Here is a 21881-nt window from a genome sequence, read left to right as displayed (position 1 = left end):
TCTAGCATTTGGGTCTCCAGAGGTGGGGGCAGGACCCAACCCCTGCTGGTGGCCTTCGGGGAGGGGCCACTGCTTTGCTCCCCTCCCCCATCACTGCCAAGGAGGCTGTGGCCATAAGAAAAGCCTCTGGTGGCCACATTTGAGAAATGCTGCTTTAAACCCTCCTCAGAAAGCATATATATGTATGTGTTCAGCAGTTCTGTGGAGAAAAACCTCAAAACCCAGAAGAAACTGATTGATAATTAGTTACAAATCTTTTACAAACCATGTAAAAGTTCTGTGAAAGAGACTCCTGGAGTCTGCCCTGTGTGCCATTTGGAAGCAGAGATTTCTGGAGAGTTCTTTACGCAGGGCAATCCTAACCCCAAGCTCAGAGCAAAGATCTGGTTTGCTCCCAGTTGCCATGGGAATGCCCACTATGAAGACTGTCTGACATGCAGGGGACAGAGTAGATTTAACAACTCACTGTTATAGATCTGATGGTATTTCAGAATAAGAACTCCAGGGCAGGACATACCACTTTCACAAAGGAATGGGATGAGCTATTTTCTCAAGTTTCATAAATTCATAGATTCTAAGGCCAGAACGGACCACTGTAATCACCTAGTCCAACCTCCTGCATAACAAAGGCAATAGACCACCTCCAAAATACTTTCTTTGAGCTACTGCCCTGTCTGAACTACAGCATATCTTTTAGAAAAAATCCAATTGATTTTAAAATTGTCAGTGAATGAATCAACCACAATTGATTCATAGATGAATTACCTTCACTGTTAAAAAATTACATTTTATTTCCAGTTTGAATTTGTCTAGCTACAACTTCCAGCCACTGGATCTTGTTATACCTCTGTCTGATAGATTAAAGAGACTATTATCAAATATTTGTTTCCCATATAGGTGCTTATAGACTGATTAAGTCTCCTCTCAACCTTCTCTTTGTTAAACTAAATCGATTGAATTCCTTCAGTCTATCACTATAAGGTGCATTTTCAAATCCTTTAATAATTCTTGTTATAATAATAAATTATAACTAGCTTATACATTTTTCATTCCAAGGGATGCTTGTTGACACTGATAGTTCTCTTCTCCTATTTTCCTAAGCTTTAGCCACTATTCAGAGACTCATATTACCAACAGTATACATATATTTTTCTGTGTCACTGATTACACACTCGTATACAGCATTCCCAGCACACTGGTCCAGGTAGCAAGGAATCAGGGAAACAAAAACAATCCCCTTAAACACAGTTGTTCAGAGCACTATGAAGAGTCCCCCTAGTTCTTAAATGATTTTGTTTATGCTCTTATCTCTTTTATCTCCCCCCCCCCACAAATGTAAGTGAATTATTGCTCATGAAATACACCAGTTTAACCATCCTGGAAACTGAGATTTCTGTTTATCCATTGAACATGTACAGCACTATCACAATATAAGCTGCCTCATATAACCCACCAAAGGATCACCTCTAGAAGGGAGAAGACAGACTTCAGTATCCCTGGGTAAAATTTTCAACAGTGCTTTAAGTGATTTAGAAGCTCAAGACTTTCAATGGGACCTAGGCTCCTAAATCACTTAGACACTTCTGAAAATTTTACACACACACCCAGCCAATGAATCATTGGATTATCTACTGAGATGTCAGGGACATTCAAAATATTTTAATGTATTTATCCAAAAATCTATTTCTATATATATTTTGGAGTTAAGGATTTATCCAAATGTTGGACATACCCAAAATCTCAAATAATCAGGGATTTCCTGTAAAATGATTTTTATAATACAGTGAAAACCTAAGAACTAGAAACTGAACTGTGATCAACAAATTAATTCTACATAGGCAAATGAACAACCTTCAGATGGTACTGATTTTCAGTTGCAGCTGATGTAGACTGAATTTGAACCACTGACCTAGAACTGAAAGTATTATTAGTCCCTTGTGCTATTCAATCTACTCATTAATCTCTTTATTACATTACCACATAACTTCAAAGAAAAAAAGTACCCATGTATTGTTTTCTTTTAAGTTATCATATGATAAGCAACAGTGGTGACTCCAGTGACCATGAACTGAGTTACCATTATTATATCTCCTGATAAATACACATATAACTCAGGTCACCAGTGCACAATTATGCCAGCATCATCACAATGTGCACAACAGTACCACATGAACTACCATAAAGCCTTACACAACTGCTTTTAATTGATGAAATATGCTTAGTACAGTAAAAGCTGTGTTATCCAGCACTTTACCAAACAGATTCTATAAACCAGCATTTTTGATCTTCACTGAAAGTCCGGTTTATAGTCTGGTTGGTGCAGGGCTGCCAGACTCCCTACCTGCCTCTGAGTGGCTCCCCGGAATCGGCGACATGTCCCTGCTGCTCCTAGGCGAGGAACGGTCACGAGGGGTTCAGATGTGGGAGAGGGTGTGGGAAGGGGCTTAGGGTTCTGTGTGCTGGATCTGGGTGGTGCTCACCTTGGACGGCTCCCTGCAAGCAGGGACATGTCCCTGCTGCTCCTAGGCAGAGGTGCGGGACTGCAGGAGCCGCCCCCACAGCTCCCATTGGTCACGGGTCTTGGTCAATGGGAGCTGCGGAGCCAGCACTCGGGGTGGGGCAGGGTGGAGACAGCGTGCAGAGCCACCCAGCTGTGCCTCCAGCTAGGAGCAGCAGGGACATGTCGTTGCTTGCATAGAGCCACCCAAGTTGAGCGCCGCCCGAATCTGGCAGTCTGCACCCCCCTCCTGTGCCCCAGCCCCTTGCCCCGAGGCCCCTCTCACACCGAAACTCCCTTTCAGAACCCATGACCTGCACCCCAACCCCCAAATCTGAGTGCCCTCCCACACCCAAACTCCCTCCCTCCGTCTTAGTAAGCAGGAATTTTTTACTTACTGGCACTCCCCATTCCTTCAACATGCTGGATAACAAAGCTTTTACTGTATTTGAATGACATCTTTGTCCTAGAGAGGAAGGATGGGCACTATCGTAGGACCTGTGAGACCTGGGTTTAAGGCTCTGCTCTGCCACCTAGCTTCTCTGTGCCTCAGTTCCCCATATGTAAAATGGAGGATAATAGTATGACTCTACCACATAATATAAATACTTTAAAAGACTATGAGGTGCTACAGTGATTGGTGCCTTATAAGCACATAAAATAGACACTTTCCAGTTTTTAATTTTTTTTTCATATTCTTTATAATAAAATTCAGTAATTATAGGAGATGAACTAAGCAAAGAGAAAATTCTCTCATCGTCAATGTTTTCAATTTGTCTTAAGTCAAACACTAACCACATAATTAAAAAAATAATTAAAAACTCACCAAGCTGAGAAAGAAAATTAGGTAGGAAGTCATGAAATGATTAGTCACCATAAATTAAAGATACCAACTATGTTTATATGTGATGAAATATGTTAAAAAACAAAAGGCTAAAACAAGTTTTCGCTGGTGGTTACAGTTTTAGTTGCATCCACTACAAATTTCATTAGGCATTTTTCTTTAAAACAAAGAGAACAGACAACTTTAGCGCTTGTGATAATGTTAAAAAATGCTGACTTTTCAGAAAAAAGCATTTTGTTTTGCTAAATCTTGTCCTTTTCTATTTTTATATATTACAGAAGTGATATGTATGTGCATCAAATATTTTATACAAAAATCATGCTAAAATACATAGCAGAAAGGCTTATACTAATTAACTCATTAAAATTAACAAGATTTGACAACCAATGATGGATGTGATAACTGTAAAGAGCCTCTAGAGTTTCATGCATGATTTCCAGGGTCCTTTCTAGAGACAAAGGCACCCTGCTTATTGTGCAATAAAAATTAAATATGTACTTACATCATGTGTCAACTGGAAGTATTTCTGACAGGCCAGCTGGTAATGCATACCTTTCACTAACTCCAAAATCTGTAGAAAAAAGGAGAGTAATCAGAAGTAGCATTCATTCAGAACTGAAGAATTCAACACTGATGTTTTATCATTGACCTTTATAAGATACCTCACAACAGACAGGCATATAATGCAAGAAAGTATATTGCACATGACACCCCTGTCACCTGTGTACTGTAATAACTTTGGCTGTGTTCCATCATACCCTGGTTGCTTAGATATACATTAGTAGCATTAAAAACAAAACAACCACAGTTAGAAAGATGTTCTAGTGATTTCAGTACATTTAAGAGCAGGAATAAGATGAAAATAAATCCTCATATTTTATTTCTGACAGTTATTATCAGAAAGCTTTTGTCAGGGGGAGGGATAGCTCAGTGGTTTGAGCATTGGCCTGCTAAACCCAGGGTTGTGAGCGCAATCCTTGAGGGGGCCATTTAGGGATCTGGGGCAAACCCAGTACTTGGTCCTGCTAGTAAAGGCAGGAGACTGGACCTGATGACCTTTCAAGGTCCCTTCCAGTTCTATGAGACAGGTATATCTCCATATATTATTATATTAATATCATATTGTAACATTTCTGACATAATTGCAAATATAGATCTAGTAATTCAAGTGGTTGAAGCATGAAGCAATCAAGTACACTTTTTATATTTTTATTTTCCACATTACCACTTCATATAGACGCAACATAAAATACTGCTGTGCTCCCATCAAGAAAATTTAATGTAAACCCTTTAGAAAAGTATTTGTAAGAGGGGAATGCTTTTACCTTCAATCATATTTGTCCCTTTTTGAAATGAAGTTATTTCTAGTAAAGCTCAGCAGAATATGCGAGTGAAGAGTCTGTTTTGAACACCTATTAGGAGCATCATCCTATCTTTTGTAAATACAATTTGCTTCCCAGTTCTACCTCATGTAATCTCTTCTGTGCTGCATTCTTATCAGCGGAATGCAATATCAGTTGAAAATTTTTAAAGCTGCATAACCATCTCCTTCCCTCAAATAATCAAAATGTGTACTCTCTCTGCTTATCAAACAGAGAAAGCTGCTGGAATTAAGAGATAACCTCAGTAGAGGGAAAAAGAATTCCTGAAAAAATGTTAATTTCGAGCCCTTTTTTCAATGGTTAACCTTTCTATGTCACTGCAGTAAATTCAGGCTTCAATCCCTACTTCCCTCATTACTGGATGCTGCATTATAGTTATTGACCAATATACAAATAAATTACATTTGCAGAATAGTTCAAATAACTACACACTGCCGAGGAAGTGCATAACTGCACTGTTCCTTTGTTACAGCCCAACTGATTAAATTTCTAAGCTTCCTGTCACTTTCTTTTAAATCCGGTGTAAAAAGACAAAGGCCCAAGCTAGCTAATCAATAGGGCCTGAAATCAGGGACTAGCTATGTATCTGACGTCTTGCAGGAAATCGATTATAAATAAAATAAAATAAGATTTTTAAAAAGTGAAAAACAAAGAAGAAACATTGTCCAAAATAGTTCAAATACAATTTATCTTATTTTTCCCTATTATTTCTACAAAATGAAAGTAAAAGGCTATACGGTTAAGCATTGTATTAGTGTCCATAGCTAATTTTAAAATTAAAAACAGCATCCAAAAAATTCTGCCTGTACCTCTGAACTAAAAACTTAAGGGAGTCAAAAGTAACCATGGTATAATTTAGTGTTAGTCATTAAAAGTTACGATGAACATAAAACACTCTCCCTAAAATTTGTATAGGCGTCATTTAATTTGGTTGAGGGGGTCTTTGGGTTTGTGTGTTTTGAACATACAATTTGTGCTCTAGAAGGTGACGTGGAATATTTGGATGACAAAACACCCACTTCATGACAACCAAGGATGGAAAGCATAAAATGGATATTTTAGTGGGGGTTCTCAACAGGTAAATATTTGTATGAATAATCATGTAAGATTCTTATATTCCGTGTTTCATCCTTAGAACTCAGGAGCTTTAACAAAAGAGGTCAGTATCATTATCTTCATTTTACAGATGAGGAAACTGAAACACAGAAGTAAAGTGACCAGCTGAAGGCCACACAGCTAGTCAGTGAGGGGCAGATCCTGGAACTGAAGGTGGGTTTCTGAGTCTCAGTCCAGTGATTCATCTACTAGGTTACACTGCTTCTAAAGCCACACTTGGGCTGAAATCTGCTCTAAGTTGTTATAACCTAAAAATTGGAAGTTAACAGCTCCAAGTGCTGATTATGATAGTCTACAGATGGAGCAATCTACTAGTTCCTAAAGAACAAAGGCTTGATAAGAATATTTCCTAGCACTGAAATATATGTAAAGAAATAAGTATTCATGCAAGGATGAAAAGTTTAGTAGTTTTTACATTTAAAAACATTTAGCTATTGTTCAAGTGTTATTTCTGAAATATATTTTGGTAATTACTCTTGAAAACATGGGTTAGTACTTATTTTAACGTTTTGTGTTGTATCTATTTAGCTCATAATTTTGTTAGACATGTAAATAAATGTATTTATCTGAATTTTTCCCGTATAGCCCATTATGCTTTTTAATCTCTAATGAAGTAATTAGTAAAGAAGAAATATCTAAGTCTAATCCGTTCATCTCAGGAAAAGACAGTTACCTTTTCGTAACTGGTGTTCTTCGAGATACGTTGCTTATGTCCATTCCATTGTAGGTGTGTGTGCTCACCACATGTACCAGTGCCGGAAGTTTTTCCCTCAGTGGTATCTGTAGGGGACTGGCTCTGGTGCCCTCTGGAGTGGAGCACATATGCACCGATATAAGGGGTGCCGCCGGCTCCCCCAACCCTCAATTTCTTCTTGCCGGAAACTCCGATAGTGGGGAAGGAGGGTGGGTCATAAAATGGACACGAGCAACACACCTCAAACACCACCAGTTATGGAAAAGGTAACTGTCTTTTCTTCTTCAAGTGCTTGCTCACATCCATTCCATTGTAGGTGACTCCCAAGCAATACCACAAGAAGCGGGTAGGAGTTCATGGATGTGTTTATTGCAACGCAGCTCTGCCAAATCCAGCATCATCTCTGGCTTACTGGGTGATGGTGTAATGTGTCGTGAATGTGTGTGTACTGAAGACCATGTCACAGCCCTGCAGGTGTCCTGGATAGGGACATGTGCCAGGAACGCAGCCAAAGTCGAGTGAGTTTTCACTATCAGTGGAGGCACAGCCTGCACCAGCTCGTAACAAGTACTGATGCAGGGGTGATCCCATTCAAAAATCTTTTGAGAGGACATCAGAAGATCTTTCATCCTGTTAACTGTTGTGCTAAAGAGCTGGGTCGACTCATGGAAGGGTTTGGTGTGCTCCAGGTAGAATGTCAGGGCGTGCCAGACATCCAGAGTGTGCAGCCACCTCTCCTAATTGGTCGAGTGAGGCTTTGGACCAGTGGTGGGCAACCTGCAGCCCATCAGGGTAATCCGCTGATGGGCCATGAAACAGTTTGTTTACTTCAACCATTCGCAGGCACGACTGCCCACAGCTCCCATTGGCTGGGAATGGTGAACCACGGCCACTGGGAGCTGCAAGCGGCAGTGCCTGCGGATGGTCGATGTAAACAAACTCTCGTAGCCTGCCAGCAGATTACCCTGATGGGCCACAGGTTGCCCACCACTGCTCTGGACAGAACATCGGGAGGAAGAAATCCTGGTTGATATGGAAATGTGATACCACCTTTGGCAGGAAAGCCGGATGGGGCCGCAGCTGGACCTTGTCCTTGTAGAATATTGTATACGGTGACTACAAGAAAAGCTACCTTCCACGACAGATGAGGAAGGGAGCAAGAAGCCATGGGCTCAAAGGGGAGGCTCTGTGAGCCTGGAGAGGACTAGGTTGAGGTCCCATTGGGGTCCCAGGTCCCAGATCGACAGTAAGAGACGCTCAAGGCCCTTCAGGAACCTGATCAACATCTCATGCGAGAATACAGATTTACCCTGGAGGAGAGGGTAGAAGGCCGATATGGCTCCCAGGTGCACCTCGATCGAAGAGAAGATGCTTTAAGTTCTTTAAGGTGCTTTAAGTGAAGCAGGTAATCCAAGATGGACTGCAGAGATGATTGGGACAGGGAAATGTTGCATTCCGACGCCCAGTAGAAGCGCTTCCACTTTGCCAGGTAAGTCGCTCTGGTGGAGGGCTTTCTGCTTTCCAAGAGAACCTGTTGTACCTGACTAGAGCAGGCCTGTTCCTCTGGGTTCTGCCATGCAGCATCCAAGCCATGAGGTGGAGAGAGGTAAGGTTTGGGTTCAGGAACTGACACTGATTCTGCAAGAGTAGGTTTGGGGGGGCGGGGCTGGGCAGTGGCCATGGGGCTGCCATGGCCAGTTCCAGGAGCATGCCAAACCAGTGCTGGCAAGGCCACGCCAAGGCAATCATAATGACTTGCACCTTGTCCCTCTTGATTTTTGAGAGGACTTTGCTGATAAGCGGAATCGTCGGGAAGGCATATATCAGGTCTCCCAACCATGACAGGAGAAAATAATCGGAAAGGGAATTTCTGCTGAGGCCTTGGAGAGAACGGAGCTGATGACACTTTCTGTTCTGTCTGGTGGCGAATACGTCCACTTGGGAAGACCCCCACTTGACCTCGTCAAGAGCGCCTTGATGACCACTGAATGGAGCTACCACTCATGATCAGAGAAAAAGAACCTGCTGAGGAGATTCGCCAGCATGTTCCGGACACCAAGGAGATGCGAGGCTTCCAGGTGGATCGCATGCTGAATGCAAAAGTCCCACAGGCAGAGGGCCTCCTGGCAGAGAGCCGACGAGTGCGCGCGCCCTGCCTGTGGGCACAGAAAGTCGAGGCCACTTAGACACATAGAAAGTCCATCAACACCTGCACTACCCGACCAGACAGCTGGGGAAGGAAGACGGATGGTCCTGAGCTCCCTAACATTTATATGTAACGCGAGCTCCTCTCGAGACCATGTCCCTTGAGTCCGCAGCGTATTGATATGTGCCCCCTAAACTGAGGTCGGATGCATACGATGATAGGGAGTCCGTGGGTCACAGACTCTCAAACGGCACTCCTTCCAGCACCAACCTCGGGCATTCCACCACTGCAGAGAGGTAAGTACCTTCAGAGGGACTGTGATGACCTTGTCCAGGTGATGTCTGGCCGGGGAGTAGACTGTCACTAGCCACATTTGAGGGGGGCACAGTCTGAGCCTCGCATGGCATGTGACCCAATAGTCTGAGACAGACCTGGGCCACAGTGAGCAGATGTGCAGTGACGCTGGCAATTAGATGTGACATTGCCCTGAACTTGGCCTGTGGCAGAAATACTCTGGCTCATGTAGCGTCGAGTACCAATCTAATAAACTCTATCCATTGGATTGGGACTAACGTTGACATTTGTTTGTTTATCTGCAGGCCTAGAGCCTGATAAGTGGTGTGCAGCAGTTTGACGCTGCATTGGACTTGGGCCCTGGAGCGGCTCTGGATGAGCCAGTTGCTGAGGTACGGGTAAATCTGGATACCCCAATGCCTGATGTAGGCCACCACCATTGACATGCAATTCGTAACCACTCTTGGCGCTGTTGCCAAGCCAAACGGGAGCACCACAAATTGGTAGTGGGTGGTCCCAACTATGAAACGTGGGAACTCTCTCTGAGCATGGAATATCAATATGTGAAAGTAAACATCTTTCAAATCAAGGGTGGTGTACCAGTTTCCCAAATCCAGAAAGAAATGATGGAGGCCAGAGAGACTATGCATAATTTCAACTTCTTGAGATACTTGTTGAGGTTCTGCAGGTCGAGGATGGGCCATAGACCCCATTTGGCCTTTGGGATCAAAAAATAGCGGGAGTAAAACCTCTTGCCCCTTAAATGTAGTGGGATTTCTTCCATGGCTCCCACCCGGAGAAAGTCTTGCCCTTCTCAGATGCTCGTGAGAAGGGTCCCTAAAGAGGGACAGGGAGGAGGGATGGAAGGAGAGGAGAGAAATAAACTGGAGGGTATATCCCCCTGCTACTGTGTTGAGAACCCGTCAGTCTGATGTTATAGAGGCCCAGGCAGGGAGGAAGGGGAACAGGCAGTTGGAAAGTAACAGGGGAGCAGGATCCAGGACACAGGCTGGAAGGTCGCCATTGAGCACACCCTCAAAATACCTGCTTACCACTGGTTGGTTACGGGTGGAGCTCCAGTGAGCAGACAATGCCGGCTGATGGCCTTGGTGGCATTTATAGCCCTGGTGGCATTTATAGCCCTTGCCCTTCTTATGGAAGGGTTCTGACTGAGGTTGGCTCCCGAACCTATAGGCCCGTTGCAGCTTAAACTGCTTCCTTGCCAGCCCCGGCATGTACAGGCCCAGGGTGCACAAGGTAGCCGCAAGTCTTTCAGGCTGTGCAATTTACTGTCTGTCTGTTCTGAAAAAAGTGCCAGACCATCGAATGAAAGGTCCTAGATGGTCTGTTGAATCTCTGTCTAAAGGCCCAATGACTGCAACCAGGACGCCCGCCTCATTGAAATTGCCGAGGCCATGGTTTGGGCTGCAGAGTCTGCCGCATCTGAGGCTGCTTGGAGGGATGCCCTGGCTACCACCCTGCTCTCATCTACGATAACCAGGAATTTCTTCCTGGGTTCCTCTGGCACCGTGTCTGAGAACTTGGCCATTGACTGCTAGATATTAAAATCATAATGGCCAAGCAAGGCCTCGTGGGTTGGCCACTCTCAGCCGGAGGCTGGATGTAAAATAAATCTTTCTACCAAAAAGATTGAGCCTCTTAGTCTTTCTTGTTCTTAGGCGTCGATCCCGGTTGGCCCTGCCTGTTATGCTGCCGACACAACCAATGAGCTTGGGGCAGGGGTGGGTATAAAGATACTCAGACCCCTTAGCGGGGACATAGTATTTCCGCTCTGCCCACTTGGAGAGGGGGGCAGCAAGGAAGGTGTCTGCCACAGGGCCTTAATGATTCTCACCACTCCCTCGTGCACCAGCAGTGCTACCCTAGCTGGGGCTGCTGCACTAAGTACGTCAAACAAGGAGTCTGAGGGCTCTACCAGCTCCTTGGCTTCCAGCCCCAAGTTCAAGGTGACCCTCTTCAAGAGCTCCTAGTGACCTTTGGCATCATCCTGGGGAACTGGGTGAGAGGATCCCTCTATCATCTCGTCAGATGAAGACGACGAGGAGGCAGGTATGGCCAGGTCTGCCAGCTCCGCCGCTTCTGCCATGGGAGCCTCAGGCTGCCGGAATCTGGGAATCTGGGAAGCTTGCTCTGACTCAACATCCAAGTCCAGGGGTGGGCAGGAGACTGCTGCCAACCATTTGTTGGATGCCCCCGAGGCCAGCTTATGCTCCTGTGATGGTTGGAGAAATCCGCAACGGTTCCAGAGTTGCCAGGGGGAAGGCTACTGGTGGCCCAGTGGGGAACACCAATGCCCCTAATGGGTGGCCCTATCTTGCAGGCAGGATCTCTTTCTCGCTGTCGGAGCCCGAGGAGGGGGATACACGTCTGTGGCCTGCATTGTGCAGGAGGTCAGACTAGATGATCATAGTGGTCCCTTCTGACCTTAAAGTCTATGAGTCTGGGGGACCAGGACGGTGCCAAGGCCACCTGTCTACCCTGATCCCATCGGCTCTGGCCCTGAACCGATGCTGAGAATCTGTAGGACGGCGATGGCTGTCGGTGTCATGATTCCAGTGACCGGTGGCAGTGTTCAGCAGATGGGCAATGGTACCCTGGTGATCGATGCCTGGGCCATGCCGTTCCGTCGTGTGGGAACATGAGCGGGTAGACCAGCATGTCACAGACTGTCAACACACTCGCAGTGACCCGTACCGGCAGTCCAGCGATGGGGCTCCAGGGACTGGCCTCTTGATCTTCTGGAGAGCTGCTACGTACTGGGAGAGCGGCTCAGGCGCTCTTGGCACAGGGGCCCTGGAGACTGGTGCTATGTCTCTGGAGTTCTGCGCCAGCCCACTGGTGATCGCTGCCTCAAGCCCTAGAAACACTGCCTGGAATCCGTGAACTGATGCCAAGAAATCCGGAGGCCAGAGACCCGTGTCTGCGGGCTGGTGCCATTGTTCAGGCAAGTGCTGACAGGACTTCCTCTGTGGCGAGGAGCAGTGATGCGCTGATGGGGACCATTGTACGGGTCCCAAGGCAAGTTTACCCCTCAAACGAGGCACATCCGTACCTGGCGTGGGCGGCACAGGCCTCCAGCATGGATGGCATCGCTATGTAGCTGAGTGCCTCTGCCAGTCCCCAGGGTGGCGGGCAGCTCTTGGAGCAGGCTTGATCGCTCAGCGGGAGTTGGGGCCTGACTGGGATGGAGATTGGCATCGGTCTGCAGTCGGTGCTGGCAGCATGCTCCGCACCGAGACCACAGTGCTAGGAACAGAGTCCAATTCAGGCGGCGCTGAGGCTGGAGTAAGAGCTGTCTCCATAAGGAGTGCTCGGAGACGAATGCCCCATTCCTTTTTGGTCCACAGTCTGAAACTTGCAAATACAACACTTGTTGCAAACATGGGTTTCCCCTAAACACTTCAAACAGCTTATACGGGGATCACTGACTGGCATGGGTTTCTTGCAAAAGTCACAAGGTCTGAAGCTCAGGGACAGGGCATGCCCCGTCCCTAGGCTAAGTCCCATTTGAGACTAACAACTACACTAAATCTACACTAAGGGAACTATAAAACTAACGATTTTATAATTATATACAAAAAATTCACAACTAGGCACAGTTGTGAGGAGTAGGCCTGCAGAGGCAAGGAGACATTCCAGCACAATCCCTGATTGAGGTGCAGCTTCTGGAACACACTTGAACACATTATTGTTTTGTTCAGTTTCAGGTCAGTTTCTAAACACCTCAGCATAACTCCACCTGCTCTGTTAGGACTTTATTGTGACTTTTGGTTACTTACTGATATAGTGCATGTGCCATTCTGTTGATGTTTAATATTTACTTTGTATTTTACAGTGACCACCATGAATTTCTGACAGTTCCATTTCTATAGAACATATACATAAATATTATACTGACTTCTCCATCTGCTTTAAACTGTTTCCTCAAAATGCTCAGCAGTAGTCTATGAAATCATTCTTTCAGTTTTGGCACAGTTGATGCCCCATTAATACTCCTCAATTATTGTTTCTGGTAGGAAACAATATTTGGTCTCATGGTTTTCAGTATCACACATGTTGGCACTATTTTAGGTGATAATATTTTTTAATTGTGGTGATGCAATAGCTTCCTCAGAACTTGCCATCACCAGAACGGTTAAAATCCACTGCCAACAAGCAAGGCTGCTTATATTCAAGGTAACATTTATACAAGTAAAAATAAGGCTTTAAAAAGGGCAATAATAATCCCCAGAGCATCTGCTCCATCAGAGTCTCTTCAAAAATATCTACACAGAGGTTCCACTACAAACAACCTTCCCTTAACTTTTCCCGTTTCTTTTATAGGCCCCTGAGGCATAAACCTCAATTTTTAAGAGTGCTAGTGAAGAACACAGTAAATATCTAATAGACAAGCAAGTACACAGCTGAATGAAAAGAAGGTGTCAACATGTGAATATATTTGTTGCAGTAACCCCTGGATAGATTGTTAAATTAAGGTAGTCATTTTCTAATTTTAAACTTTCAAATAAAATAATTTATATGTTAGTGTTTTTTTTCAGTTTCAGAAGTCCACTGCTGAAAGTCTACTGTGTGAACAAACTTAGCTCTGCCATTTCTGTGTCTGAGCGCTTAACTTTGCAACCTTCCAGTTTTTTAACATACTATTTTTAATTTAATATGTTTTTATACTTGTAAATTAGAAGTGTCTGAAATTAGATGTTTTCCAAACTCTATTTTCAGCTATTTCTGGGAAACACATTTTCTATTAATTCGCTGGCCGTTCCTGAGTTGACAGCTGTTCAGATTTAAATGACAGTAGATTCCCCAGTCTCCAAAGCAAAACTCTTAGATTTCTTCAGAGTTTCCCTCCCTTCTACAGTTTGGGAGGGAATATAAGGAAATTTCTCAGGCACAATCTAGATTAATATCACAGGCACAAGGAAGTACTATATATATCTTCCTAGCTATTTTTAACATTTGGAATTTCTTTTGAATTTAATATGAATATAATTTTTAGTTTGGAAGTGTTTTACTTTATAAATTGTCTACATGTATAAAATGTATCAATTTATGATAAGATTGTGGAATATTCTATTTATATGTTTTATTTCAAGTGATTTCTTGATTCTTTTTTCCCTGAATTCTCCTTTTGTAGTGTTCATTCATCTCCAATACTTTTTCCATACATGCTTTTCTCCCTTCTCTGTTCCTCCTTTAGGATTACAACTAATAAAATAAAGGACAGTTACCTGTTCTGTAACTGGCGTTCTTCAAGATGTGTTGCTCAGGTGTATTCCACAGTAGGTGTGCATGCTCACCACATGCACCGGTGCCGGAAGATTTTCCCTTAGCAGTACCAATAGTGGAGGAGCCCTGCTGCGACCCCTGGAGTGGCGCCTCTATATCGCGCTATAAGGGGAGCCGCGCACTCCCCCCCCCCAGTTCCTTCATGCCAGACAACTCCGACAGAGGGGAAGGAGGACGGGATGTGGAATACACCTGAGCAACACATCTCGAAGAACGCCAGTTACGGAACAGGTAACTGTCCTTTCTTCTTCGAGTGATTGCTCATGTGTATTCCACAGTAGGTGACTCCAAGCTATACCTGATGGAGGCGGGTAGGAGTTTAAGGGTTACTGGGGCGGAGCACCGCCCTACCAAACCCGGCGTCATCCTGTGTTTGGGAGATGATCGCATAGTGCGATGAGAAGGTATGGACAGAGGACCATGTAGCAGCCCTGCAGATGTCCTGAATAGGGACGTGAGCCACGTAGGCAGTGGACGAGGCCTGAGCTCTTGTCGAATGAGCCTTCATTATAGGAGGTGGGGGAACCCCTGCCAGGTCATAACAAGTGCGTATGCACAAGGTTATCCACCGGTCGCCCCCTCATGCGCTCGGCATAAGCAATGAAAAGCTGAGGGGATTTACGGAATGGCCTGGTTTGGTCTAAGTAAAAGGCCAGTGCTTTAGCATAAGGGAATGCCCGATCTAGCCCTTTGAGGAACCGGGAGGTCATGTGGTGTGAAAACACCGAGTGGCCTTGCACCGGGAGGTGGAAAGTCGAAATGGCCGCCAGGTGCATCCTGACCGAGGAGGGAGTCATCCCTTGGGTTCTAAGGGACAGGAGGTAATCGAGGATGAGCTGGATAGATGCGGAGGAGGGGGAAGAACCCCTCTCCCTCGCCCACATGGAGAACCGATACCATTTGGCCAGGTAGGTTCGAAGTGTGGAGAGTTTCCTGCTCTCGAGCAGGACTTGTCTAACATCCTCCGAACACCTCCCCTCCTCCTCATTCAACCACAGAGCAGCCATGCTGTCAAGTGGAGCACGGCCAGGTTGGGATGGAGGAGACATCCGCCCTCCTGGGAGAGGAGGTCTGGTCAGAGCAGCAGCCTGCACGGGGGGGCCACTAAAAGCCGCAGGAGGGTCCCGTACCAACGTTGACAGGCCCAATCCGGGGCTATGAGGATAATCTGAACCCCGTCTGCCTTTACCTTCTGTAGGACGCTGCCTATCGGGGGAAGGGCGGGAAGGCGTAGAACAGGCGGCCCGACCATGGGATTAGGAATGCGTCCGATATCGCCCCTTCACCCTCTCCCGCCCTGGGGCAGAATCGTGGGCATAGGCGATTCTGGACGGTGGCGAATAGATCTACCTGGGGAGTGCCCCACTGTAGGAAGAGCTGCCTGGCCACCTCCCTGTTTAGAGACCACTTGTGTTGTTGGGAGAAGAACCTGCTTAGGCGATCTGCGAGCGTATTGCGCCTGCCGGGCAGGTGAAAAGCCCTCAGAAGGATGTTGTTGGCTATACAGAACTCCCACAGGAGCTGGGCTTTCTGGCACAAGGCCACGGAATGCATGCCCCCTTGCCTGTTGATATAATACATCGCAGTCGTATTGTCCGTGAGGACCCTGACCACCTTCCCCCCTACGTGCTGGCTGAAGGCTACGCACGCCAGGCGTACCGCCCTGAGCTCCCTGACATTTATGTGCTGATGCAATTCCGAGGGCAACCATCTGCCCTGGGTTTTGAAGCTCCCCACATGGGCTCCCCATCCCAGGTCCGAGGCGTCCAATACCAGATCTAGTGAGGGAGGGGGTTCCCAGAAGGGGATACCTTGAAGCATGTTGCTCGGGAGGGACCACCATTGCAGATCAGCTATTACATTGGGTGGCAATGTGACGACCTTGTCCAGGTCGTGCCTGGCCTAGGAATATTGAGAGGCCAGTCAGAGTTGGAGGGGCCTCATCCTGAGCCTGGCATGTCGCACCACGGAGGTGCATGCTGCCATATGACCTAGGATTTGAAGGCACACTCGTGTTGTCATCGCCGGAAAGGCCGTGACCGAGGTGATGAGACCTTTGAGCGTCTCAATCCTGTCCCGGGGGAGGGAGGCCGTGGCTTCCAGGGAGTCTAACAGCGCCCCATGAAGTATATGCGCTGAACCGGGACTAACGTGGACTTTTCTTGTTCACCACTAGGCCTAGACTCGTGCAGGTATCTAGCAGGAATTCCATCTGCGCTTGCACCTGGGACCGTGACTTGCCATTGAGCAGTCAGTCATCCAGATAGGGGAAGATCTGCAGCCCATTCCTCCTGAGGTGGACTGCCACCACTGCCATGCATTTGGTAAAAATCCTGGGGGCCGTGGAAAGGCCAAAGGGAAGGACTGTAAACTGGTAATGGTCTGTCCCTACCAGGAAGCGGAGGAAGCGCCTGTGACCCTTGAAAATGTGGATATGGAAGTACACATCCTGGAGGTTCAGGGATGTGAACCAATCCCCCAGGTCCAGGGACGGAATAATAGAGGCCAAGGACACCATACGGAATTTGCAGCGAATCAGAAACTGGTTGAGATTCTGTAGGTCGAGGATGGGCCTGAGAGCACCTTTCGCCTTCAGGATCAGGAAATACCAGGAGTAAAACCCTTTGCCCTGCAATTCCTGAGGTACCCTCTCCACTGTGCCTAGGTCGAGGAGGCGCATCACCTCCTGATTTAGGAGGGCATGTTCCGGGTCCCCAGGAACACCCCGGGGCGGAGGATGAGGTGGGGTTGCATCAAACTGAAGCCTGTACCCCTCTGAGATGGTACTGAGGACCCACTGGTCCGACGTTATACGGGACCAATGCACTCTGAAGGCAGATAAATGGTTGCCAAAAACCAACTTTATTAACTGGGGGGTTTCCCCGGCAACAGGCCAGGTGGCCACTTGCAAAGAGTCAAAAACGCCTCTTTCCTTGCCTCTATCCCTTCAAGGGTCCGGGGCGTGGGGCCGAACGGGACTGGCGCTGTGACCTGCGCCTCTGGTCCCTAGGCCTGTTCGGCGGGGGCTCGTATCTGCCTCTTACGGGGGGAGCCGAGGGCTGCGGCCTGGGTTTGTCCTTGCCTGGCGGAACATACAAGCCGAGAGTATGCAGGGTGGTGCAGGAGTCTTTCATACCGTGCAGATACGTATCTGTTTGGTCCACAAATAATGCTTTGCCGTCAAACGGCAAGTCTTGCATCAGGGACTTGGATTCCAGACAGCCCCGACAGTGAAAGCCACAACGCCCGTCGCATAGGGATAGCTGAGGCCATCGAACGTGCTGTGTCAGCTGCATCCGAGGCTGCCCGGAGCGCTGCTTTCGCCGCTGCCGCACCCTCATCGACTAGAGCCTGGAATTCTTTCCTGTCCTTCTCTGGGAGGGATAGCTCGAATTTAGGCAGAGACCCCCACAAGTTAAAGTCATACTTGCTCAGGAGTGCCTGATGGTTTGCCACCCTGAGCTGGAAACTCACAGAGGAATAAACCTTTTTTCCAAAAGTATTCAGCCTCCTCGCATCCTTGTCCTTGGGGGTGGGCACGGGCTGACCGTGTCTTTCATGGAGGTTAACCGATTCCACCACCAGTGAGTTCGGGGCAGGGTGAGTGTAGAGATACTCATGCCCCCTTGTTGGCACAAAGTATTTCCTCTCTGCCTTCTTAGAAATGGGCGGCAGAGAGGCTGGGATTTGCCATAGAGCGAACAAAATATTGGCTACCCCTTGGTGAAGTGGTAGAGCCACGCGGCCCTGTGCCGAGGAGGACAGGACATTAAACAAATTGTCCGCCGGTTCCTCCATCTCCTCTGCCTGGAGCTGGAGGTTGGTGGCTACACGCCGGAGAAGCTCCTGATGAGCTTTGAAGTCCTCCTGAAAAGGAGGAGGTGGCGCTGCTATGGACTCGTCCGGTGCCGACGAGACAACCGGTATCATGCCTAGGGCATCAGGCAGTGCCGGTAGGTTGCACTCCATGTCCGGGTCTGGGTGTGGTGCCGGTGGTTCGGCACCCGATAACTGGTCTCGGTGCCGAAGCGGAGACGCCGAGGGCACTTGGGATGCCCCAGGCACGGAGCGGGGCCCTGGCGATGCAGGTGCCTGGGGCCACGGTGCCCACTGGCACCACTGTCCTTGCCCTGGTGCCCCTTGCCACTGCGCCGGCTGAGACCCAACCAGGGTTATATGTTCCTGAGGGACGGTGCGGCCTGGGGAAGGGCGGCTGGGAGCCGAGGCTGACATGACCAAGGATCACACGGTGCCGTAGGAGCGACTCGATCTATGCCGTCCATGTCGGGTCCGACCCCGGGATTTAGACCTCGATGACGATGAGACAGATGTCGGAGGTGCTCTCCCTGGACTCCTGTCGGTGACCGCAGCTACGATGCATCAGTGCCGGTGACTGTCGGGATGCACTCCGAGCATGGCGCGTGCCATGGTAAGATCAGTGGTGCTGATGGCGTCGCGACCTGCTATCACTGCAGCTGGACGAGGAGCGTCGACGCTTTCTGTCCCGGCGCCTGCGGCCCCTGTGAGCCGAGGAAGACTCCGGCGACTCGCTCCGAGGTGACCCCAACAATGAAGTGGAAACATGACGCAGGCTACGGGAAGGCCCCGTGGATCGAGCAGGGACCTCAACCTGCGACCTGGCTGGTGAGGGATCGTGGGTGCCCAGCGGCGGCTTTCCTCGGGACCGGGGCCCCAACTCGGGTGGCCCGCTCGGTACCGGCATGACGAGGATGTCGCGCCCTGCCTGAGCTGCCTCCGGCGTCGACGGAATCCTCATCATCGAGGAGGCACACGCTGACGGGACTGGACTACTCCGCTCCACGTGAGTTGGAGGTCTGGGTCCGAGGGGGATCGCGGGCTGCCCAACTCAGGTCCGGCCTCACCCCTGTCCTTGTCCCGGCATCGCTGGGTCGTTCCTTGCTTCTTGGCGGGGGAGCGGTGCCAACTGGTGGATGGGGTCTCGCTCTGTACCAAGGACGCAATGCCTGGCGCTGGATCGGGTCGGCGCACCGGTGCCGGAGCCAGAGCCGACTCCATAAGCAGAGCCCAGAGTCGAATCTCAGGCTCGCACTTAGTCCGGGGTTTGAAGGACTTACAAATTTTACAGAGCTCACTTATATGAGTCTCGCCCAGATAGCGAAGACACTCAGAGTGTGGATCGCTTCTGGACATGGAATTGCAACAGGAGTCGCATGACTTGAAGCCTGGGGCTTGGGGCATGCCCCGAGCCAGGCTACTAACTGGAGAAACTAGTAACAGTCGAAGATCGTACTACTAAGGAAGACACTACAGCAAAGCTGGAGTATAAGTTCCGACTACCTTCACTGGCGGCAAGAAGGAACTGGGGGTGGGGGGAGTGCGCAGCGATATAGAGGCTCCACTCCAGGGGTCGCAGTGGGGCTCCCCCACTACGGGTACTGCTAAGGGAAAAACTTCCGGCACCGGTGCACATGGCGAGCACGCACACCTACTGTGGAATACACATGAGTAATCACTCGAAGAAGAAACAATAGTCTCACTTGGGCAGTTAAAAAGACTTCCAGATCAAAGACGGCTCATTCCTGTACCAATAGCAAAAACCTATATTTTAATCCTGCCTTCAGTATTATGGTATTTCATTATAGCAGGCAGGTTCCTAAATCAACAGACTCTCTCAGCAGTACTCTATCTTTGTTATACAATATTTGTAAATTTAGAATACGGATTACATCTTATAAGAAAAAAGAATTTAAATGCTGTAAATTTTTATCTTAAAATGTTTTAAACTGGATATAAATATTTCCAAATGTGCTTTTTAGGGTTCTATATGGTATACAATCTTTTTATTTTCTTATTATCCCTCATGCTGTTCAACTAGATTAGATTTGTTCTACATTATTTTCATATAGTCATATATTTTCTCAGAACTCTTTTTCTTTGTCATCTCTTTCCCCTTCCATGTTGTCCATCCCTATCCCCCGCGTCCCGTCCCCCCCGACACCCAATATGATTTCAGCCAACTTCACTTTAAATACTGCTCTACTCTACCTCACTCACCATGGTGCTAGTTATATTAATAGTGATTGCAAACAATATATGCTAGGAAAGGCCTGAAGATTGAGCAGGGGAAATTACATTACAGAGCTATGGCCAGGCCAGGGCCCCAGCTGCAGGCAGGGCCAGGGCCAGGGCCAGGGCCAGAGGCAGAGTCCTGGCCTGGAGCCAGGGCTGCAGGGGGGGTGGGGCCAGAGCAAAACTGGCCACTGAGTGGAGCTGGGTGGCACTCCCCCCCCCACCCCCCTGTAGGGGCTAGCCTGGGCCCCACTGAGCCCCCTGAATGTTCCTCTGTGTACCCCTAGGGTAGCACACCCCACGGTTTGGAGACCACTGTTTTATAAGAATACAGAAATACATTTATTTTAATATACAGTAACTCCTCACTTAAAGTCGTCCCCATTAAAGTTGTTTTGTTGTTACGTTGCTGATCAGTTACGGAACATGCTCGTTAAAAGTTGTGCAATGCTCCCTTCTAACGTCATTTGGCAGCTGCCTGCTTTGTCCACTGCTTGCAGGAAGAGCAGCCTGTTGCAGCTAGCTGGTGGGGGCTTGGAACCAGGGTGGACCAGCAGCCCTCTATATTTGAGGTTTGAGCCTATGGAAACATACTCCCATGCATATGTCTATTTCTGCACACAGCTTGGAAAGTGTACCTTACAGGTATATTTTCAAAGCTGTAGAGGGGGACTTGTTTGAACAACTTTGATAAGTTTTGTGAATTGTGCAGCTAAATCCCTGGTCACAACTCTGAAAGTTTACCCCAAATGTTTTTAATTTCATTTTTACATTTACATCAATCATTTTACCTCTCTGCTTTTGTCAGAAATCAATGTTTCCTATTGCTATTCTTCCCAACCGAAAATATTTTTTTCTAGTTGAAATTTCAGACTAGTAAATAATATTGTTTCTTTGGACTGCAGCCTCCATTCGCACCCCTGAACTCCAGAAATGGGTAGGAACCACCTACTCACTTGGTTTACAGAGGGTTTTGGTTTTTTTAATAATTTAACTAGTTCAATATGGGTGGTGCTTTTTTTACGTAATTAGTTAAACCGTAGTGCGGATGCAGTTATATCAGTATAGCCTATTCCTGGAAATTTACTTTTAAAAGAAAAATATTAAAAATATAATAAAAACAGTATAACTGCATCCATGCTAGGGACTTGTAACACTTTAAATATACTAGTTTCAAACAAATATAGTTAAAGTGGTACAAAAACTGTGTAGACTCACCTTGAGAATAATACAACTAGATTGCATTAATGTAAAGAACTACAGTGAAAAGAAAACATGGGCATTTTAGGCTCAAATTTATTTTAATAACTATTTTTGTGTGAGAATTGCTCCTGTAGAATGGGAGCAACCAGCCTTCTGATATATATATATATTTTTAATATAAGGCAGATGGCATGACCCAGTGAATAGGTCACTGGACATAGATTAAGGAGAAATTATTTTTATTTTTGGGTCTGTCACTATTCTGCCATGTGAATATGAGCAAGTGACTTCACCTGTCTTCAATCTCAGTTTCCCTAATTATAAAATGGGAATAAGAATACTTACCT

The 21881-nt window shown here is 47.2% G+C and overlaps 1 protein-coding gene across 1 annotated transcript in view; it reads right to left on the bottom strand.

Moving 5' to 3' along the window:
• Positions 1–21881, bottom strand: part of PRIM2 (DNA primase subunit 2) — a 271221-nt gene that overhangs the window by 18225 nt on the left and 231115 nt on the right. The window contains exon 13 of the mRNA XM_045008402.1: positions 3844–3912. Coding sequence (XP_044864337.1) covers positions 3844–3912 — 69 coding nt within the window. The remainder of the gene's footprint in view (positions 1–3843; positions 3913–21881) is intronic.

The sequence above is a fragment of the Mauremys mutica genome, chromosome 3 (assembly GCF_020497125.1).
Source record: "Mauremys mutica isolate MM-2020 ecotype Southern chromosome 3, ASM2049712v1, whole genome shotgun sequence".
NCBI lineage: Eukaryota > Metazoa > Chordata > Testudines > Geoemydidae > Mauremys > Mauremys mutica.
This window is presented reverse-complemented; position numbering and strand designations above follow the sequence as displayed.